General features: G+C 44.3%; 1 protein-coding gene across 2 annotated transcripts; it reads right to left on the reverse strand.

Annotated features, from left to right (window-relative positions):
* Positions 1–231: 231 nt before the first annotated feature.
* On the reverse strand, positions 232–17,276 carry kdm2ab (lysine (K)-specific demethylase 2Ab). 2 transcript variants are annotated; one of them, XM_072663153.1, is made up of 23 exons: positions 17,110–17,276; positions 16,032–16,070; positions 14,719–14,857; positions 14,533–14,611; positions 13,512–13,558; positions 13,078–13,256; positions 12,886–12,992; positions 11,867–11,960; positions 11,560–11,713; positions 11,300–11,415; positions 10,976–11,102; positions 10,535–10,887; positions 10,224–10,301; positions 9,330–9,596; positions 9,099–9,230; positions 8,926–9,006; positions 8,176–8,442; positions 6,487–6,519; positions 4,489–5,390; positions 2,783–2,946; positions 2,444–2,590; positions 1,949–2,161; positions 232–1,178 (listed from the first exon to the last, which is right to left on the reverse strand). In XM_072663153.1, the coding sequence occupies exons 2-23, from the start codon at positions 16,065–16,067 to the stop codon at positions 997–999; spliced, it is 3,897 nt and encodes a 1,298-aa protein (XP_072519254.1). In that variant the 5' UTR covers positions 16,068–16,070; positions 17,110–17,276; the 3' UTR covers positions 232–996. The 2 variants fall into 2 exon arrangements, with proteins under 2 accessions (XP_072519254.1, XP_072519253.1); XM_072663152.1 differs by lacking the exon at positions 17,110–17,276 and having other exon boundaries at positions 16,032–16,251.
* Positions 17,277–17,845: the final 569 nt, after the last annotated feature.

Below are 17,845 nucleotides of genomic sequence, written 5' to 3' on the forward strand. Positions count from 1 at the left end.
AGTGTGCACAAGCATCTGCACCCCATTCATTCCTATGGGGCAAAAACTCCATATGAATTAAGTTGCTTATGCAGAAGCTGTGTGTCCAATCAAAACGCTGTATATAAGCCAGAACTGCAATCTGGAGGGAGTCCGAATTGTGTTGAGAACTGTGAGACGAGAGAATCTGACAAAATCCATCTTTCCAGGTACAAAGTTACAGTGAAATTAATGTAGAACATACTTTATCATTTCTTTATTTTCTTGAAAAACAAACCAACAAAAACAAAAACAAAGTGGAAAAAAAACAAAGCTTCCAAAAAAATAATTACATTGCTACAGACTTTCTTTCTGGCAGACTACATGAAAGGAATACATTTACACAGGGTTGTATACATATATATTTATAGATATACAGCATATCTATACTCTTTCCAGAGGAAGTGAGAACAGAAAAGGTATTCCTCCTGAAAAATAAACTCAAAGCGGGACACCCTGCTCCGGAAAACAAAAGAAGGTCAAAAAAGGGAGGGGAAGGATTCAGGAGAGGCATGCAAACTACAGGCCTGCCCTGGAATAGAAAGAGGCTGTTGGGGAATAGCACCTGTTTTAAACTCCTGTTGGAAGAGCACTGCATTACAAGCCTGAGAATCGACGTGATTGCCAATTGCAGTACTCGTGTGTACACAGAACAAAGGGAGAGAGTTAATTACAAATAAGAGGTTCCCATCGGCAGGTCATATTTACACACACAAGCTCTGCTCTGGATGCTTTGAGCTCCTCACTCCTAACCTTCTACACATAAAGCAAAGCTCTCTGTTAAACAGAGTGACCTTACCTACCATCATGGTCATCCGTGCATACACACACACACACTCATTCACATACACACCAACAGACATGTGCCGTACTTGTTCTTTACTCACACTTCTTACTTACATCCACACACACACACACACCCACAGAGTCTGGCACCACCCAACCTAAAAGTCTGCTTCTCTGAGAGAAGACCAGGCTCTAAGATATCCTCTGGATGAGTTTGTCGTCTGACAGGCAGTACAGAGCAGTGACGGACAGTTCGGAGATGAATTTCTCACAGGCCTGCCGGGAGACGCCCTTACAGCCGCGCAGGTCCAGCACCGAGAGACAGGAGAGACGCTGCAGGTATGGCAGACAGTGGTCAGTTAGACGACTGCAGCCTGCAAGAGAGACAAAGTGATCATTTAACACTGAATATAGCGAGAACAATCGCAAGCAACAATCTCACGCCCCCTTTCATTTTCATGCTATGGTGTTACTATTGCTGTGGAATTATGGTAAATACCAGTGATAGTAAGTAGGATCTCTGGACTAGCATGTGAATGTAGCATTAGTGTGTCCTAGATGGATGTTACTTGGTGGGAGCCATTGCTATGCAGTTTCTATGGTATCCTAGGTAGTTGCTATGGTGGTTGCTGTGGTACTCCTGGTGGTTGTGTCACTGTGATTGAAGAAGTGTGCACAAGCATCTGCACCCCATTCATTCCTATGGGGCAAAAACGCCATATGAATTAAGTTGCTTATGCAGAAGCTGTGTGTCCAATCAAAACGCTGTATATAAGCCAGAACTGCAATCTGGAGGGAGTCCGAATTTTCAACAAGAAGCTGGTGGACAGGCTAAGCAATGCTGGGACAAGTGGTGCAACAAGCAAGCACCTAGAAACCTGTGCATCACAAGAAGACGAGCACACATGACTTTATGTATTGCACTGCTGCTGCACAATTGTCTGATTAGATAATTGCATTACTGAGTAGGTGTACAGGTCATCCTTATAAATTGCTTGGTGAATGGTCTGAACATACCCAACCATGTTTCAATCAATTAATCATGTTCATGTAATTAGATCCCTGCTGGGTTGTGTGAACATACAACGTATGTCTTTGCTCCCTATCCTGATTGAGGTGTGCGAATGTACATGTGCAGGTCTACCTGCTAGGTTGAGGTGTGCGAGAGTGTTGCGTGTGGAGGAGCCCACAGCAGTGAGGAGGTTGAGAGCGTTGTCAGTCAGAGGGCAGTGCGAGAGCTCCAGCCTCGTCAGCTGAGGCATGTGCCTGATGATCAGCCTCAGTGTCGCCTCAGTCACTTCCAGACCACACAGCCTCAAACACTGCATGTTCCGCAGCTGGGATCGGTTATTGCTACCTGCACGCACACGCACAGACAGAAAGCAGATGCTGATGTAAGGTGTAAACAGTCTCAGAGTTCTATGGCCACTTGAGAACATTGTGGTGACTATTTCAAAACTATTTTAAATTATGACTAATAAGAGTATTTTTAATTTAAGGTAAGTCATTATATATTTAAGTTGCTCTATAATAAGTCTGCTCTGCATTTCCCTTTTGAGGTTCATCAGAGGTACATCATCAGGCCGTTCTTATTCTTAGAAAGAACAAAAAGTGCCCATCTGTGAGTGAGTGTGTGTACCTGGTGGGCTGAGGAGCTCTCGGATCTGAGCTTCTTTGACGCCGTCTGCCCAACGCAGGTCTAAGGAGCGCAATAACGGACAGCTAAGAGAGCTCAGAGCAGAGACCGATGTCCAGTTGCACCCTGACAAAACCAGATCTTTGAGCCCTGAGAACAGAAAGGAGAACAGATAAGCCACAATTTCCATATCATACAAAACAGCAGTGAGAGTGAGAAGAGTGTGTGTGTATATATATATATATATGGTATACACACACACACACACACACACACACACACACACACACACACACACACACACACACACACACACACACACACACACACACACACACACACCTGGCAGCCGGTTGATGAGCCAGGTGAGCTGTTTCTTGGATATGTTGGCCCAAGAAAGATCCAGGGTGACCGGCTGGCGTTTGATGATGCCAGAGAGGGCCTGCGGACTAATGGACTGGCAGCGGCTTAAACTGATCCGTGTCCACAAGCGCTTATCACACCCCCTGCAACAGCAACAATGCAGTTAGCACACACCCAAACATGGTTCCCATTTAAATTGAAACTAGGGGGTTGCTGAAATGTGCAAGATAAGAAAGCATATTGGTCTTGGGAGTACAAGAACAGGGGTTCATGGGAAGTTCACTAGACAGAATATAATGCGTCTGATCCTTTACAAAAGCCCATTCATAAGGCACGTGGTTCCCTGTGGGTGATGTGCCTAGCACATATTCTGTATTGCATTACTGTAAAATAGTTTAATTGGTTCCCATCACAGACTGGAAATGGTATCAGGTTCAGCTCTTGCTATAAACTTGCTATTTTAAATGGACAATCAAAATACCAAAGTGGGATTTTTTACTTGAAAGACTGAATTGCTTCCCTTGTACTGCATTATTTGAGTCTCATATGGCAAATTTCTACAGAAAGTGGGCATTTTGACAACTTTTACTATTTCAATATCCATATTTTTAAACAAATAGTGAAGTCAAATGCTCAAAAAGATATCCTTATGTATACATAAACAGGAGGATTTTTTGTTTGTTTCCTGGTGGTATATATTGCAATTTTCAAAAACAATACAGTGATTTTCACCAGAATCAGTGATTCAAATGAAGTCAAATGATATTGATAATTCACTCCGATATCCGGTGTGATTTGTTCTTTTGTATCAAGCTGTAAAAAAATAAAAGGTTATCTTCAGAGCTACAGGACATTAATTCAGTAAAATTGTCACTTTACTGTTAACATTTTGTGTATTTCTTCATGTCGGCCCTCATTATACACAGAAATTCTTGTTTTATGGATCTTATTTTTTGCCATTTTCCACTTCTTAACATATTTAAAAAAAAAAAAAAAGTTTTAGAATTTCATTTTGTGTTCTTTCCTTTCTCTTGTACAGTTGCCGTCTTGCAGAGACAATGTTTTACGTGACAACAGCGATATATAGCTCCACTTCACCAATTCCTATGTGAATACATTGTTCAGACATCATCTGTGGTTCTGCATCATACATTTAGATAAAAACAGGGGTACAAGCCAAGATAAGGAGATTCTTTTAATTCTAGAAATTCTTAATATATTTTTGTATATTTTGTTTGGTGAATTATTTCACTTTTTTCCCCCTCACAATTTGGCTCGGCCAACTGACCGAACAGTTCGTTACTCCCCCAGCTCTAGCAACGCTCCCGACACCAGGAGGATAAGGACTTGTTTCTTACGATACATTTGAACTGCCAGGCTGTCTACGCACTCTGAGGAAAAGACTGGGTCCTCAGATCTACAGCACCAGCTAACAGAACCCTGTGCAAGCCAACAGCGATTGTGAGTGACCCACCCACGGAGAGCACGACCAATTGTCAATTCGCTCAGACTCTGGCCACTGATGACAAAGCAGCATGGCTCGGGATTCGAACTTGCGACCCCCTGGACCACAGTGGTAGCACATCAGACCGCTTACGTCCTGTACTATAAACTCTTTATTCGAATACTTGATTAAGCAAATTCTAAGAGGAGTCATCCCCGCCATCCCTAGCATGCACACTCACCATTTGTACCAGTTCTTGCAGACAGCCATGCAGACGCACAGCTCGGCCCGTGTCAGGTAGCGAAAGACAGACACCCACACCGGCCTCTCCCAGCCGGACTCGTTTGCTCCATTCTGCTCAGATGACCCACGGGCCACTGGGCAAGATGAGGAAGAGGAGGTCGGGTGCTTGCCTCGGTCATGCCGCGAATTCTTCCCGCTGTGGTGGGAATCCCTTGAGTTGAATCTCATGTGGGAGTGTTTGGAAGTGGTTCTGGTCAACATGGGGGACTGAAGGTGTGTTCGGTCTGTGTGTGACTTCACTACGTGTGTGTGAGAGTGCGGTGTGTGAAGGTTTGTGTGAGTTTTATCAGAGTGGCGGACTCCGTTTCGGAGCGGCGGGCGAAGTAAAGACTTTCCGTTGATGTCCCTGGGGCTCTGCGGGAGGCTTCTGGGGGACACGTTGGCCTCCAGTTTGGGCACGATGGTGCTGGGGTCCCGCCTGCCCCTGGATGGCTGCAAGGTCACAGTTACACAAGATCTTTGACCTCGGACCTCGTCGCTGAGCGCCGGGGAGGAGTCTGTCCGGGAATGTTCTTCATCCTCGTCCCTTTCTCTCTCTCCGTTTTGCTGACCATCTCCATTCTCCTCTACGTTTGCCCGTCCGCCGTGCCTCTGCGGCCAGTTCTCTTTGCCCCCTCGTCCGTTTTCTCTCCTCTCCTCCTTCTCCCGCCCTTCCTCCTCATCGCTGTCCGTCCCGTGTTCCTCTTTCTCGGTCCTTCCTCTCAGCGCTCCGACTCTTCCTCCGCCACGTAGCCGCACCCCTCTCCCCCTGTAGGCTGGCACCCCTCTCCCACGGGATGCACCTTTGCTGAGTGCTGCTCTGACCGCCATGCTCCTCTCCAAACTCCGCTGACGCAGGAGCTTTGGAGAAAGAGAGACAGATGAACGGGTCTGAGAGAAATAAAAGGCGAGACGAAGAGACGCAAACAAAAGAAAAGGGAAAAGAAAAAGAAAGCCAAAGCGAAATGGACTGGGTGAGGATAATGAGGATGTAACAGGGCTGCACAATTCTTATCGTCATGACAAAAAGGAGTGCCCATGGGGAACACCTTGATCGGGAGCACTTTATTAGGAACACCAATAAAACAGTCTCAATTCTCAGTGACATGACAAAAACACTGGTATCAACGGTCCCAAAATGTGCCGTTCATTCCCCAAAAATCATTCCCCACACCACTACACCACCTCCACCAGCCTGGACTGCTGACACTAGGCAGGCTGGGTCTCAGCAGAAATCAAGACGTATTGAAGCAGGATACATTTCTCTAGTCTTCAACTGTGCAGTTCTGATGAGCCTGTGCTGAGCCACTGCAGCCTCAGCTTTCTCTTCTTGGCTGACAGAAGCGGAACCCAACAGGTTTTCAGCTGTTGTAGCCCAACAAGGTTGGACGTGATGTTATGCATTCTGAGATGCACCACAATCGTATAAAGTGGCTATCTAAGTTACTATAGTCATTCTGTCAGCTCCAACCAGACAGACCATTCCGGCCTCCCTCATCAGCAAGGCGTTTCCATCTGCAGAACTGCTGCTCACTGGATGATTTTTCTTTATTATTATTTACCATTCTGAGTAAACTCCAGAGATAAGCAGTGCTACAAACACTCCAATACAGCCCATCTGGCACCAACAATCCTGCCACGCTCAGAAATCACTGAGATCACATTTCTAATGGCTGACGTGACCATTACCTGAAGCTGCTGGCCTGTATCTACATGACTGTAAGCCCTGCCCTGCTGCCACACTACTGGCTGATTAGATAATTCCATGAATTTTCCTAATAAAGTGCTCATAGGTGTACACAAATAAATAAAAAGTCATTGACATTGTTGTGACAACTTTGTCAAACATTGCACATCATGTCTATGTTGTGCAGCCCTAAGAACAATAACGACTGATGCAGGAGGATGCTGGCATGTTGACACATAGTGTAAACTATGTATAGGGATAAAGCCTCACCGACTGGAGGATTTTGTTCCGTTCTAACTTTATCTGCGGCGGAAAAGAAACAACAATCACAATTATCATGATTGAGCTTATGGATACGAAGTAAAATGGATGACCTACAGTCATGTGAAAAATTAGTATAGTCCTTAAAAACCTTTGGGCATTTGATCTTCATTTAAACAACACAGAGCTAGACATATATACACATCTACACATACTTACTAAACTCATACAACTCAGGAAATGCCATTAAAAACATTTGTAAAACATAATGCAAATGTAAAAAAGTGTTTTTAAGAAGGAGACATTTATTAGAGAGACATTTATTACTACTTTAAATGCCTAAAATCAGAATCAGGTGCTCCACATTAGCGGCAGATGATTTAAACATGGTTAGAAAAGATTCTGGCGGAGTCTGTCTTATTTAAACCTCAGACTCCTTAGTTTGCTCCTAATCGTGGACTAACGTGAGTGGAATCACCATGGCCAGATCTAAAGAGCTCTCTGAGGCCTTCAGAAAGAAGGTTGTAGAAGATGCAGATGAGTCTAGGAAGGGGCTTAAAAAGATCTTACGCCTCAAGTACACTACACAACTTTTCAAGCAAAATATACAACTTCCTGACTGAGGTTTGCTGAAAACACTAAGCAAGTAGAGATCATACATTACACACCCTCATCCTGTAACTGAACCAAACTGAATACGCCCCAAAACACACCTTCCCTTGCATTACTCAAGAGATGCAGATTCGTGCTGCAATTATTTGCTGTCCCAAGACAAAAGAAAGGTGAAAAAGCCTTTGGGTGAGGGCGTGTGGGAAGACTGAGTTAGCATGGTTTGTACAGACTGCAGAAGGAGTTGGAGGTGAGGAGCACAGCACATATTGGAGGCTATCCTGTGCATGAGGCAGATGTTGGCTTCGCATACGAATTTCTGTTTCTGCAGGATCAGACATGTAATAGAGCCAAAATGTGGCACCAGCTGCTGCATCATTTAAGGTGAAATGTAAAATTAAAATAAGAAACTCCCTGATAACTGCCTAAAAACAGCACTTTCCATGCTTAGTTTTTATTGACGGGACCCATTGAGACCAAGTCACTGACCAGTATACACTACTAGATTACACTCAGAGTCCGGGCCAAAAAAATATAAATAAAAAGTTGAATATGTTCCAAGTGGTCTAAAATGTGACTGGGAGGCCAAAAGTCTGAGTCTGCACCCCTCACACACTACTCACTTCTTTCTACATCTGAGGACTCTGACTGGCAAAAAAAAAAATGACTGGCAGACTACAGACAGACTCAAAATCGTATAGCGTAACTCTGGCTTTAGTTTTATTGCCCCCACACTCATCTCCATTGTTGAAATGAAGAGCAAATGTTCATAGGTTTAAAAATGTTAAAACACAAAGGTTTTCATGGCTAAATGTTTTTTCACATGACTGTATTTAATCAAATGTGCTACAATTTCTAAAAATTGCCCAACTGCATTAGGAGTAAAAGACTACGGCTTTGCTTCTTCAAGCACTCGTAAACCTGTTAACTGTGTTGAAACTGACTGGTGTCGCCATAAAGACAAGAAAAGCTCCCAACCATCCCAACCATTCTTACACACCCAAACAACACTTACTTGAGCAGATAAACCCAAAGGCAAACATATGTTTCCACTAAATGGAGCACATGAAGTGTTGTAGGTGCCCTTACCCTCTTCCTGTGCTGCAGCTCCAGTACGCTGGCCCTCTTGCGGCTCTGTTGGTGCTGCAGTAGAAGCCTCTGGGAAGGTGGGGGTTGGCGCCTGGAGCGGGTCAGAGGGAAGGAAGAGGGCGACAGGGGTGGACGACTCCTGCGCCCCAAACGCAGCGCCCCCACCCCAATGCCCTCCCGGTAGGCCCGCTTGGCCGGAGGGCCTAAAGACGGCGAGCCAGTGGTCACGCTGCTTTCACCCTCCTTTTCAGAACTACTGCTGGAAGACTGAGGAGCAGAAAGAAGACACTGTAACTGAAACAAGGCAGCAATACAACTTACTCAGACTATGCTGAATTGATTCCAAAACAAAGTGGGTTAAGGGCCTTGCTCAAGGGCCCAACAGTGGCAGCTTAGTGGACCCCGGAATCAAAACAAACAACCCTGTGATCAATAACCCAGAGCTCTAACCACTGCACATTATTGAGTAGTCTACCCTGCTCCAATACTCCTCACTGTCCATTTCTAGTCATCGCACATCTATTTATCATTTGGACAAAAGTATTGGGACATCTGCTCATTAATTGTTTCTTCTGAAGTCAAGACTTATTAAAAAAATAACAAATTAAAAAAAGTTCATGATGCATTTGTTGGAGTAACCATCTCTACTTAAAGTAGCTGAATGTATTAATTCGAAGGGGTGTCCTCAAACATTTGGACATATAGTGTACGCAAACAGTGTTGTAGTGTAAAGAGGGGCACGTCTCATACCTCTGTGTTCTTTTCCTGGACACATTTGGGACACTCCCAGCAACTGGGCAGGTCCTTATTGATCACACCCTCACCTGGCACCTTTACACACAAACACAAGGAGAACAGATTATCATTAGAGATTAAATTATTATTTTTTATGTAATTGTATGCATGTATGTATGTGTACATACCGTTATGCATTCAGGATGTGTAATCTGAGCACATTCAGAGCACTCCATAAGAGTTTGTGTGGGTTCTGAGTCTTCAGTCTCCTGGTTCCCTTCTTTACATATGGCACACACAGCAGACAGAGGCAGCCCCGGCTGGAGAAGGAGGGCACAAGTGTTGAGAGGTTAAGCTATAACCTATATGATTAAGAACAAGTGCTCCAACAATGCAAAATCCCAAAAGCAAGTACTCACAGCCAGACACTGCCTGAGAACACAGGTCTTCTTGAGTCTCCCTGGACCACCAAACTTCCTCATGTCCCTGCAGTAAGTGCAAGCTCCACACTCGGTGCGCAGGCAGGCCACGCAACGTTTGCAGCGCACCCGCCGCCGGCGCAGAGCTGAGATGGAAGAGGGGGGTTTTACGGGTCGAGGCACCGGCGCCAGCATGGGACCAGAGCCTGGAGCTCGTGGGCGATAAAGCGGAGACAGGGGATGAACGGGTGGCCTGTACCACGAAGGCTGCAACGAAAGGGAATGATTGAATAAATGTATGGGTTTGCATTTTGGACTACACTATATTGACAAAAGTATTGGGACATCTACTCATTTATTGTTTTAGTCCAAGATCAAGGGGATTAAAGAGTGTTCATCCTGCTTTTGTTGGAGTAACTGTCTCTACTGTATGGGGAAGAAGGCTTTCTATTAGATTTTGGAGGAGCATTGCTGTGAGAGGTTAGGACGTTGGATGATCACCACCCCACCTTATCCCAAAAGTACTGGTTGGAGCACCATCCATCCTTTCAGAGAACACTGATCCATTGCTCCACAGCTCAAAGCTGGGAAGGCATTTTACCCCCCTAGCCCATGCCTGGCAAAGTGCATGGTGCCAATAGGTTCATGTTTCTCTACTCCAGTGAGTCCTATTCTACTGGCAATTATTTTCCACAGGGACTAGACGAGCTGTATGTGTGTGCGTGCGCATGTGCGCATCTGTGTCAGCAATCAGTGTAACTTAAAGTAGTTGAATGCATTCTTTAGATCAGATCAGATACCAGACGGCTGCAGTTGCTGAGTCAGGGGTCCACAAACCATTAATGGACAGTGCATGTCTGTATGTGGCTGCATATTGCTAATGTTAGGTCTTACCCGTTTGGGCCATGTGACAATGGGTTTTCCAGTGTAGGACAACTTGGGATCATCATTGGCATGCTCCTCCAGCACAGCCTATATATAGGGAAGGGATAGTGCACTTATTTAACAGTAATTACAACACACTATGACAAACTGATTGCATAATTATCTGTTGACAACTTCACTTGCCATTTATGCCAGTGGATAATGACTTAATTACACTAAATAATCACAAATATAATTACAGAAGGCTTTTCCAAGCTATAACCCTAAATGGCTTAACAGTTGTCATCCATTACAATGAGGCAAGGCAAGTGTGCGCTTACCCGGATATCATTAAGAAGCGCTGGAGCATTCCTGATGCCGGCAGGGACACACTTCTTGTGTGTGGGCAGTTCCTCCAGTTTGTGCAGTAGCTGCCACAGGCCCTCCAGCTCAAACGGAGTCAGGTGCACTTTCACGCCTGGACGGGCCGGAGAAGAGAGCGCATCTTCTTCTTTGATATCTTCCTCCTTCTTCATCTCAGCATCTTCCTCCTCCCCCTCTTTCCCCTCCTTCCCCCCCTCCTCCTCCTCTTCTTCTTCTTCTTCTTCCTCCCCCTTCTCCTCCTGCTCCTGCTCACCATCACTTGTATGACCATCGAGTTTGTTTGGTTTAATGTAGTCCTCTTTCTTCAGCCCTGTGTGGAAAAAAAGAAGCAAGCGGTTCAGGATGTTCTTCTGAACAGATGCAGAAATCTGTCCGTCTGTGTCTCACACTGTACTCACCTATACCCAGAGTGTGTTTCTGGAACTCCGGAGTGAGATGAGAGGTGTTGGTTAAACAGTAGAGGTAGCGCTCCAACACATACCAACACATCTCGTAATAGAACGGGTAACGGAACTTAGATGGGACCTGGGAGCAAGGATAGGATAGACACACAATCTAAATGTGCTCAATTCACAGGACAGCATTTAATTAAGGGTGTAACAGATTGAGGCATGCATCACGATGCAAAAGAGGGCTATTGTGTAAATAAACTCAATAAAACACACCTTTTTTGGCATTTTTAACACAAAATACAGTGTGAGAAATTCTTTTTTAAAACCAACCCTTGTGCGGTCCTCAATGTTGTAGATGTTCAGCTGCATTGGAATGTTGAAACTGTGCAGGAAATTCCCACCAAACACTAAAGTATCCTCAGGGGTGTATACTGCATGGATCCATCCTGTATGTGCACATACACACACAAAATATGAGCATAAAAAGACCATACAGCTGTACACCCCAAAAAAAGTACTCCATATTCCACATATATTCACTGGCATCTGGTACCCGCAGAAATGATGCATATGCACGTTTGTGTAGCTACCTGAGGGGATCATGAAGGTGTAGCCCTGTTTTAGCTCAATGCGCTGGCAGTCGGTGGCTTTGTCTCCGAGGAAAATGTCACCCTGTTTTCCTGACAGTACCCAGTTCTCATAGAGCTCTAGGTTCTGTGGTGTTGGCGGGATCAGCCAGAACACCTGGGGGGGGTCATCCGAGGGTCAGAAAGCAAAGCAGGGTTAGGTACTAATTTTCTCCTTACACTTCTTCAAACCATCAAAGCTGAAAGTATCACATGAATGAGATATTTGAGATGTTTTCAGCAACATAACTCTAGCGTGTTTGGCTCTCACCTTGCCTCCCCTCAGGATATGGTACCAGACTGATGTGCCGCCAAAGTCTATGTGAAAGTCTGTGAAGCAGCCCTTCACACTCATCAGACAATACCTGTATGGGAAGGGTAAAAGGGAGAAAGAGTAGAAAGAAACAAGGACATCAAAAGCCAGTAAGGGGGTATACTGTCCTAAATACAGCCCGATAAATCACATCAGTTACTTGAGCTAATGATGTAGATTTTCATACACAAATATGAGGGTGGACCAATACGTGTATATTGTGGCTGTCCAATCTCCAAAGAAATGACTTTACAGGAGAAGGCAAAAATGGTCTTAACTTTGAATAGAAATCAATGTAACTTAAAATCTTATGCCAAGTCATTAAGAGCATGTCTATTGGTCCATTCATCCGGATTTAAAAACGGACAAAAAAATGGAGATACACACAGTACTGTGCAGAAGTTGTAGGCAATTAGGCACATAATTTACAATCATCCATCTCAGCAGTGTGAGTTTTTACTGTCGAAGCTCCAGATCCCATCAGAACAGATGCAGGACTGAACTGGATGCCCCAGTCCAGCCAGCCAGCACAGCGTGGATGTGCTCAACTCCAGCCGCAGCAGCTCATGATAATGATTTACCATCATTAAGCCCTGATTTACCAAACTAGGTGTTGGAGAAGAACTCTACATAATACTCCATGAGGAGAACTTGAACACGGTGAACACGGTGATGGAAAACCACGACTTCTGTATGAATGCTGTTGGTATTTAGCCTAATATTAGCGTCTTACTAGTCAATAAACACTTACTGTCCAGATAAGGAGATTTTTTTAATTCTAACTTTCACTGGGGACTTAAACCTTTTAACGGTACATACAGTGCCAATACATTAAGTACACAGTAGAGCTAAACAAGGCTCAATGTCGAACAATAAGTACAATAAATATGCAGGGAAGAGTCCGCTGTTGAGAGTAGACCCGTGAGAAGGCCATTCTAAGTAGTGTGTGTAACTGTGAGCACGGAAGAGTAACTCACTTCTGAACTTTTGGGTACTGCATGTCTATGATGGCATTAGTAGAGTCTTTCTGTTTCTCCTTCAGGTGCCGTGGCCACATGTTGTCCACCCAGTCGATCACATCAACCTGCAAAAGCACAAAGTGAACTAACTGGAAGGTGTGTGGGAAGTTTATAATATGGGGGGGTCGGGGTGGTCTGCGCACTACATACCGAGGCAGGTCTCTTGACAAGGTGCTCCAGTTTCGTATGACTAAACTCGAGACTGATGACGTTGTACAGCTTTTCCCTTTCTGAAGCTGGAGTTTCGTAGTACCGCCTCCACTGACTCATTGACATCTCAATGCCTTTCTGAGTGTTTACGTCCATCACGTCAATCATCCTTCGACTGCCTACAAAGTGGGGAAACGAAAATGCAGCTTTAATTTCTATTCCAATTTGAACTCCTGTTCTTGAAGTCGGGAATACACTGAGAGAGCCTTCATTTGTAGTGCTGCAAATATGAAACTACTGAATCATTCTGATCCATTTGTAAGAAATTCATAAAACAATAAAATACAGGTAGTGTTAAATGATGGATTTAAAAAAAACTGTTAAAATTAAGAAACTATTCAAATGAAAGGACGAGAAAATAAAGAAAATCTTACCTACAAACAGTTTCACGTCGCTCACGCTGAAATCTTCATCAGGCATCCTGTAAGAGATAAACCAGAGACTCACATACTGTATGTCCAAAGTTTTTTTTAATTAATAAACATATATATATTTAGATTTTTTTGTCTGCCTCCCAATTTGGTACTAATAGACACCGCACCAGCCAATAGACACTTGTCGGCCAACATCGCTTAAAGAGTGATTCGGAGAGAGAGCATCATCTACCCACCCGGAGAGAGCACCACCAATTGTGCCCTCTCTGACTCTGGACGCATGGCTTGGAAATGGAAGCGCGTTAGACCGCTGAGCCATTTAGAGCCATGTGGACACATCTTCTTAAGAATGCATTTAGCTACTTCAATTTGCACCCACTGCTGACATAGATGTGCAAACGCATGCACACACACAGCTTGTTTAGTCCCTGTAGAAATGTATTGCCATAGAGTAGGACTCTCCACAAAGCAATGCTACAAAATCTAAAAGAAAGCTTTCTGCCCTGGACTGTAGAGACAGTTATTCTAACAAAAGCAGGATTAACTCTTTAATGCCCTTGATTTCAGAAGAACCAATGAATGAGCAGGCGTCTGTTTGTAATGAGCACAATGTTTCTTCAGGTTCTTCAGACTCAGAAATCTTGATCACAAGCACAGTTCCTAATGGGACCGAAAGTGCTTCTTCTACAGCATCATTCAAAGAATCACCTTTAGCACCTGAAGCACCTTTATTGTTAAGAGTCAATAAGGCAGGCGGTTAAACTGGGTTCCTCCCAGGCTACACCTCTGCAGAGTTTACGGTTCTGCCTCTTCAAATAAACCAGACTCAACTCATCAGCTAATCAGCGAGGCCTTTTTGAATTGAACTGAGTGCCAGAAGAGGGAATTCTCTCCAATCTCTGCAGAGCTGTGGCCTGGAAGGAACCCAGTCCAAACTACCTGGAGTGTCTACAAGAAGCAAAGGACCGTGGACTAGAAGCAGAGCACAAAGGTGCCCCTTTGAAATAAAACACGGACATACTGTATGCCAAGACCATCTGCTTTAGTAAAGATGATGGGGTCCCGAAGCCCTTCTCGCTGGATGTACTCGAAAGTGAAGTCTAAAGAGAGAAGGCAAACACACACACAGAGTTAGGATGCACTGGTTTGTACAGTAAGTCGTGATATTAATAAATCCATTTTTTTTGTTTCTGGGTTTGTTACCAACCCTTTCCATCCATGATTTTGACCAAGTCTGAATTGAAGTAGTTGCTTTGAAGTTTTTCATCAAGGTCAAACGTCCTCTTTCCCTCAATCTCATCATCCGAGATGCCGTCATCCTGGTAACGTCGCCGTGTTCCTGTTCGCTAAACACAGAATGTCCATGTACAGAAATGGAAGATTAGTGATTTTGTTATTAAAATCCCTGATTAATTAAATCTTTAATAAGGAAACAAAGATTAGTCAAATGTGAAACGCTCCGTTCTAGAGAAACCCAACCCAGTCAGAACCGTTCTGGGTGGTGAACAGAAACAGACATGAAAAGCATTTAATGCCTCTGAAATGTACCTTGCACAACACTATTACACAAAATGATTACGAATAATCACACCAGTGCCTATTTACAGCTCAGTTAGTCCATTACACAGAATTTGGTTTAAATACCAGGGGCAGGACTCACAAAAGCTTTTCTGAGAATTAACTTAAGAACAATTTTAAAAGAGAACAGGAACGTTGCTAAATGTAAATGTAAGTGTTACGTCTCAAATATTCTATAATAATATAATATTTTAATAAGATTTTCTTATGATGCTTGCTTTCTTATTTAGCCATCTGTAACGAAGCCTTTATTCTGCATTTTTACAGCTTACCGTAAACACGCAAGACACAGTTGTAATTCAAATGAAGTTATTTCTATTACTCAGTTAAAGTGGAGGGAGAAAATAACCAAACCAAAGTAACACATATTTTCTTTGAAACATAATAATTATGAAATGTGTGACTTTGGAAAGTCATTATTCTCTTAATGTAGCGAAAAAGTATTTTCCGAACAACTTCCACTTTTCTTAATGCACTTAAATCAGAATATATATATATATATATATATATATATATACAGAGAGAGAGAGAGAGAGAGAGAGAGAGATCTTCTGACCAATGTAAGACCTATGTGAGCTTAAGTAACACCTAAAAACAGACCAAGTTGACTTACAATGTTTCTTAAGAGAAAGGTTAAGGTTAAGTTAGAATTGACAAAAAATCTTAAGAAGATTTTAGCAGAACAACTTATTTTCTTATGTATTTTTATTAACACTAAAACACTTCTGTGATCCAGCCCCAGAACTTGAGGCGGCCTCATCCCTGCAGGTGCTTCTATTGTTATGACTAAGCATCTGCTGAGCAGTGCTGTAGCCCTGCCTACTGCCAGCAGCACTGATCCCAGCGTTCATTACAACTACAGCAACAGTCCTACAACCCTTACTGACTCTTAGAGCCACATTCACCTTCGCTAAAGGACCCACCAGGGAAAGGGCAACTTACCAGGCGCTTGCTGTAACGGGGCTGAGCCTCATCCATCGCCTACAAGAGGAACAGAAGCAAGATGGTCCTGAGTTTGGTCCGGAGGCGTGACCGGTGACAGATAAGGGTCTCTGACAAAGCCTAAGCCTAAGTACATGGAGCTACCATTAATATAATAGCGCGTACAATAATACACTCATAAGGGCACTTAGCAATCCACTAATAGATAGCTGAGTACTTGGTAGAGACAAAGACTTCACCCAGATCAGCTGTGCTCACTTGATTGGACGGAGGATGACAACAACACACCAAGAGCTGTTAAAAAAAACCAAACTCAATAAAAGCTATTAAAGCCCACAGAAAGCTTTTATTTTTTTTTTATTTTCAGTTTAACCCTCAAGTTCCCCATTTGCTGAGCTCCTCACCAGCCCAAACCACCTACAGGCAGCCTGGTAGCTTAGCCAGCAAGTTAATTATCCTAGATAGACAGACAGCTAGACCTCAACTACTTAACCAGCCCAGCTGTTCTCCACCTGCCTCCCTGTAGCTCCTTCAACACACAGCCCAGGTGAATCCTGGAGCCCTACACTCCCATACCAAGTCTCAACCCCAGCCTGAAGGAAGTTAGCTAGCTATCTAATAAGGCTGCAGGGAGGGAATTGAGGGGGAAGTGGTCTTGCTTAACCTATAGCTAATATAGCTAATGGAGCTAATGGAGCTAGTCCCCCCCCCTGCACTGTTTGGAGCAGATCTAGCTAAACAGCAGGCACAGTTTTAGCTAAAAGCTGGAGGTGCCCACTGATGGGTTTGTTAGCCAGCCAGCCAACCAGCAGGCAGGCAGGCAGGCAAGCTAGCTAACTATCTAGCTAGCCACACGGCTAACACTGCCGTAGTGAAGCTAAAGCAGTTAAAGAAGTGTTAAAAATAATAATAATAAAGACCACAGCACCGCTAACGGTGGGCTAGTGTAAGCAGCCCGCTTGCAGCATCCTCCCTGCCGGGCACAGCCACTCAGCTCGCCGCTCCGGGACCCACACAGCGCTGGCTGGGAACAAAACAACAGCGCTGTTGTGGTGGGAGACCCTTTAAACGAGGCTACCTGGCTGTCGTCCGGCTCTGGCCCGGCTCTAGCAGGCGTGTGGTCGGCGAACGAACCGGGCTCGTCCTAGTTGAAGGTGCAGCGCATCCTGCGCTGACTCGCTACGCGTTTTGTTATTGTGGGATAAAGTTAAAGCGGTCCGCTTCCATCCGCCATTTGCAGCTTGTCATTACACACACACGGCACGACCGTTCCTAAGGCCCGCCCTCGGCACCGGATCAGGGCCAATCAGCGCACGGCAGTATGGGGCCGAGCGGCACAGCTGTGCGTTGATTGGGTAACGCCCACGCCACTCAAGCACAGAGGCTCTCGGATTAACCACGCCCCGTGTCTCTTTATTATAGAGCCAATAAATGGCATGTGTGCTGTACGAGACTGGGCATTTATTGGGTGATGTTTAGAGACGTGGAGCAAGTTTAACGCAGGATTAACCAATCCATGCCCTGGGAGCTGAAAGCAGAGCTCTGGTTGGAGTAATAATAATAATAATAATTTTTTTTAAAAAAGCAAAAAGCCGGATTATTATGAATATTATGAATTATCTTGGGAGTGGGGGATGCTGTATGGACAGGATTTGGGGTCAGCATGGTCATAACTTAACATGCTGTAGATGCATGTCTATTTTTCTGCTCTGCATGGTTTGCTGGGTAGCAGAAATCCTCTGACATCATTTTTAAAAAGCTGCAGCTGACCGCTGATTGGTTGTCCACGAGGATTAGGGTCACTGGGAGTAATG

This window comes from Salminus brasiliensis, chromosome 19, assembly GCF_030463535.1.
Source record: "Salminus brasiliensis chromosome 19, fSalBra1.hap2, whole genome shotgun sequence".
NCBI lineage: Eukaryota > Metazoa > Chordata > Actinopteri > Characiformes > Bryconidae > Salminus > Salminus brasiliensis.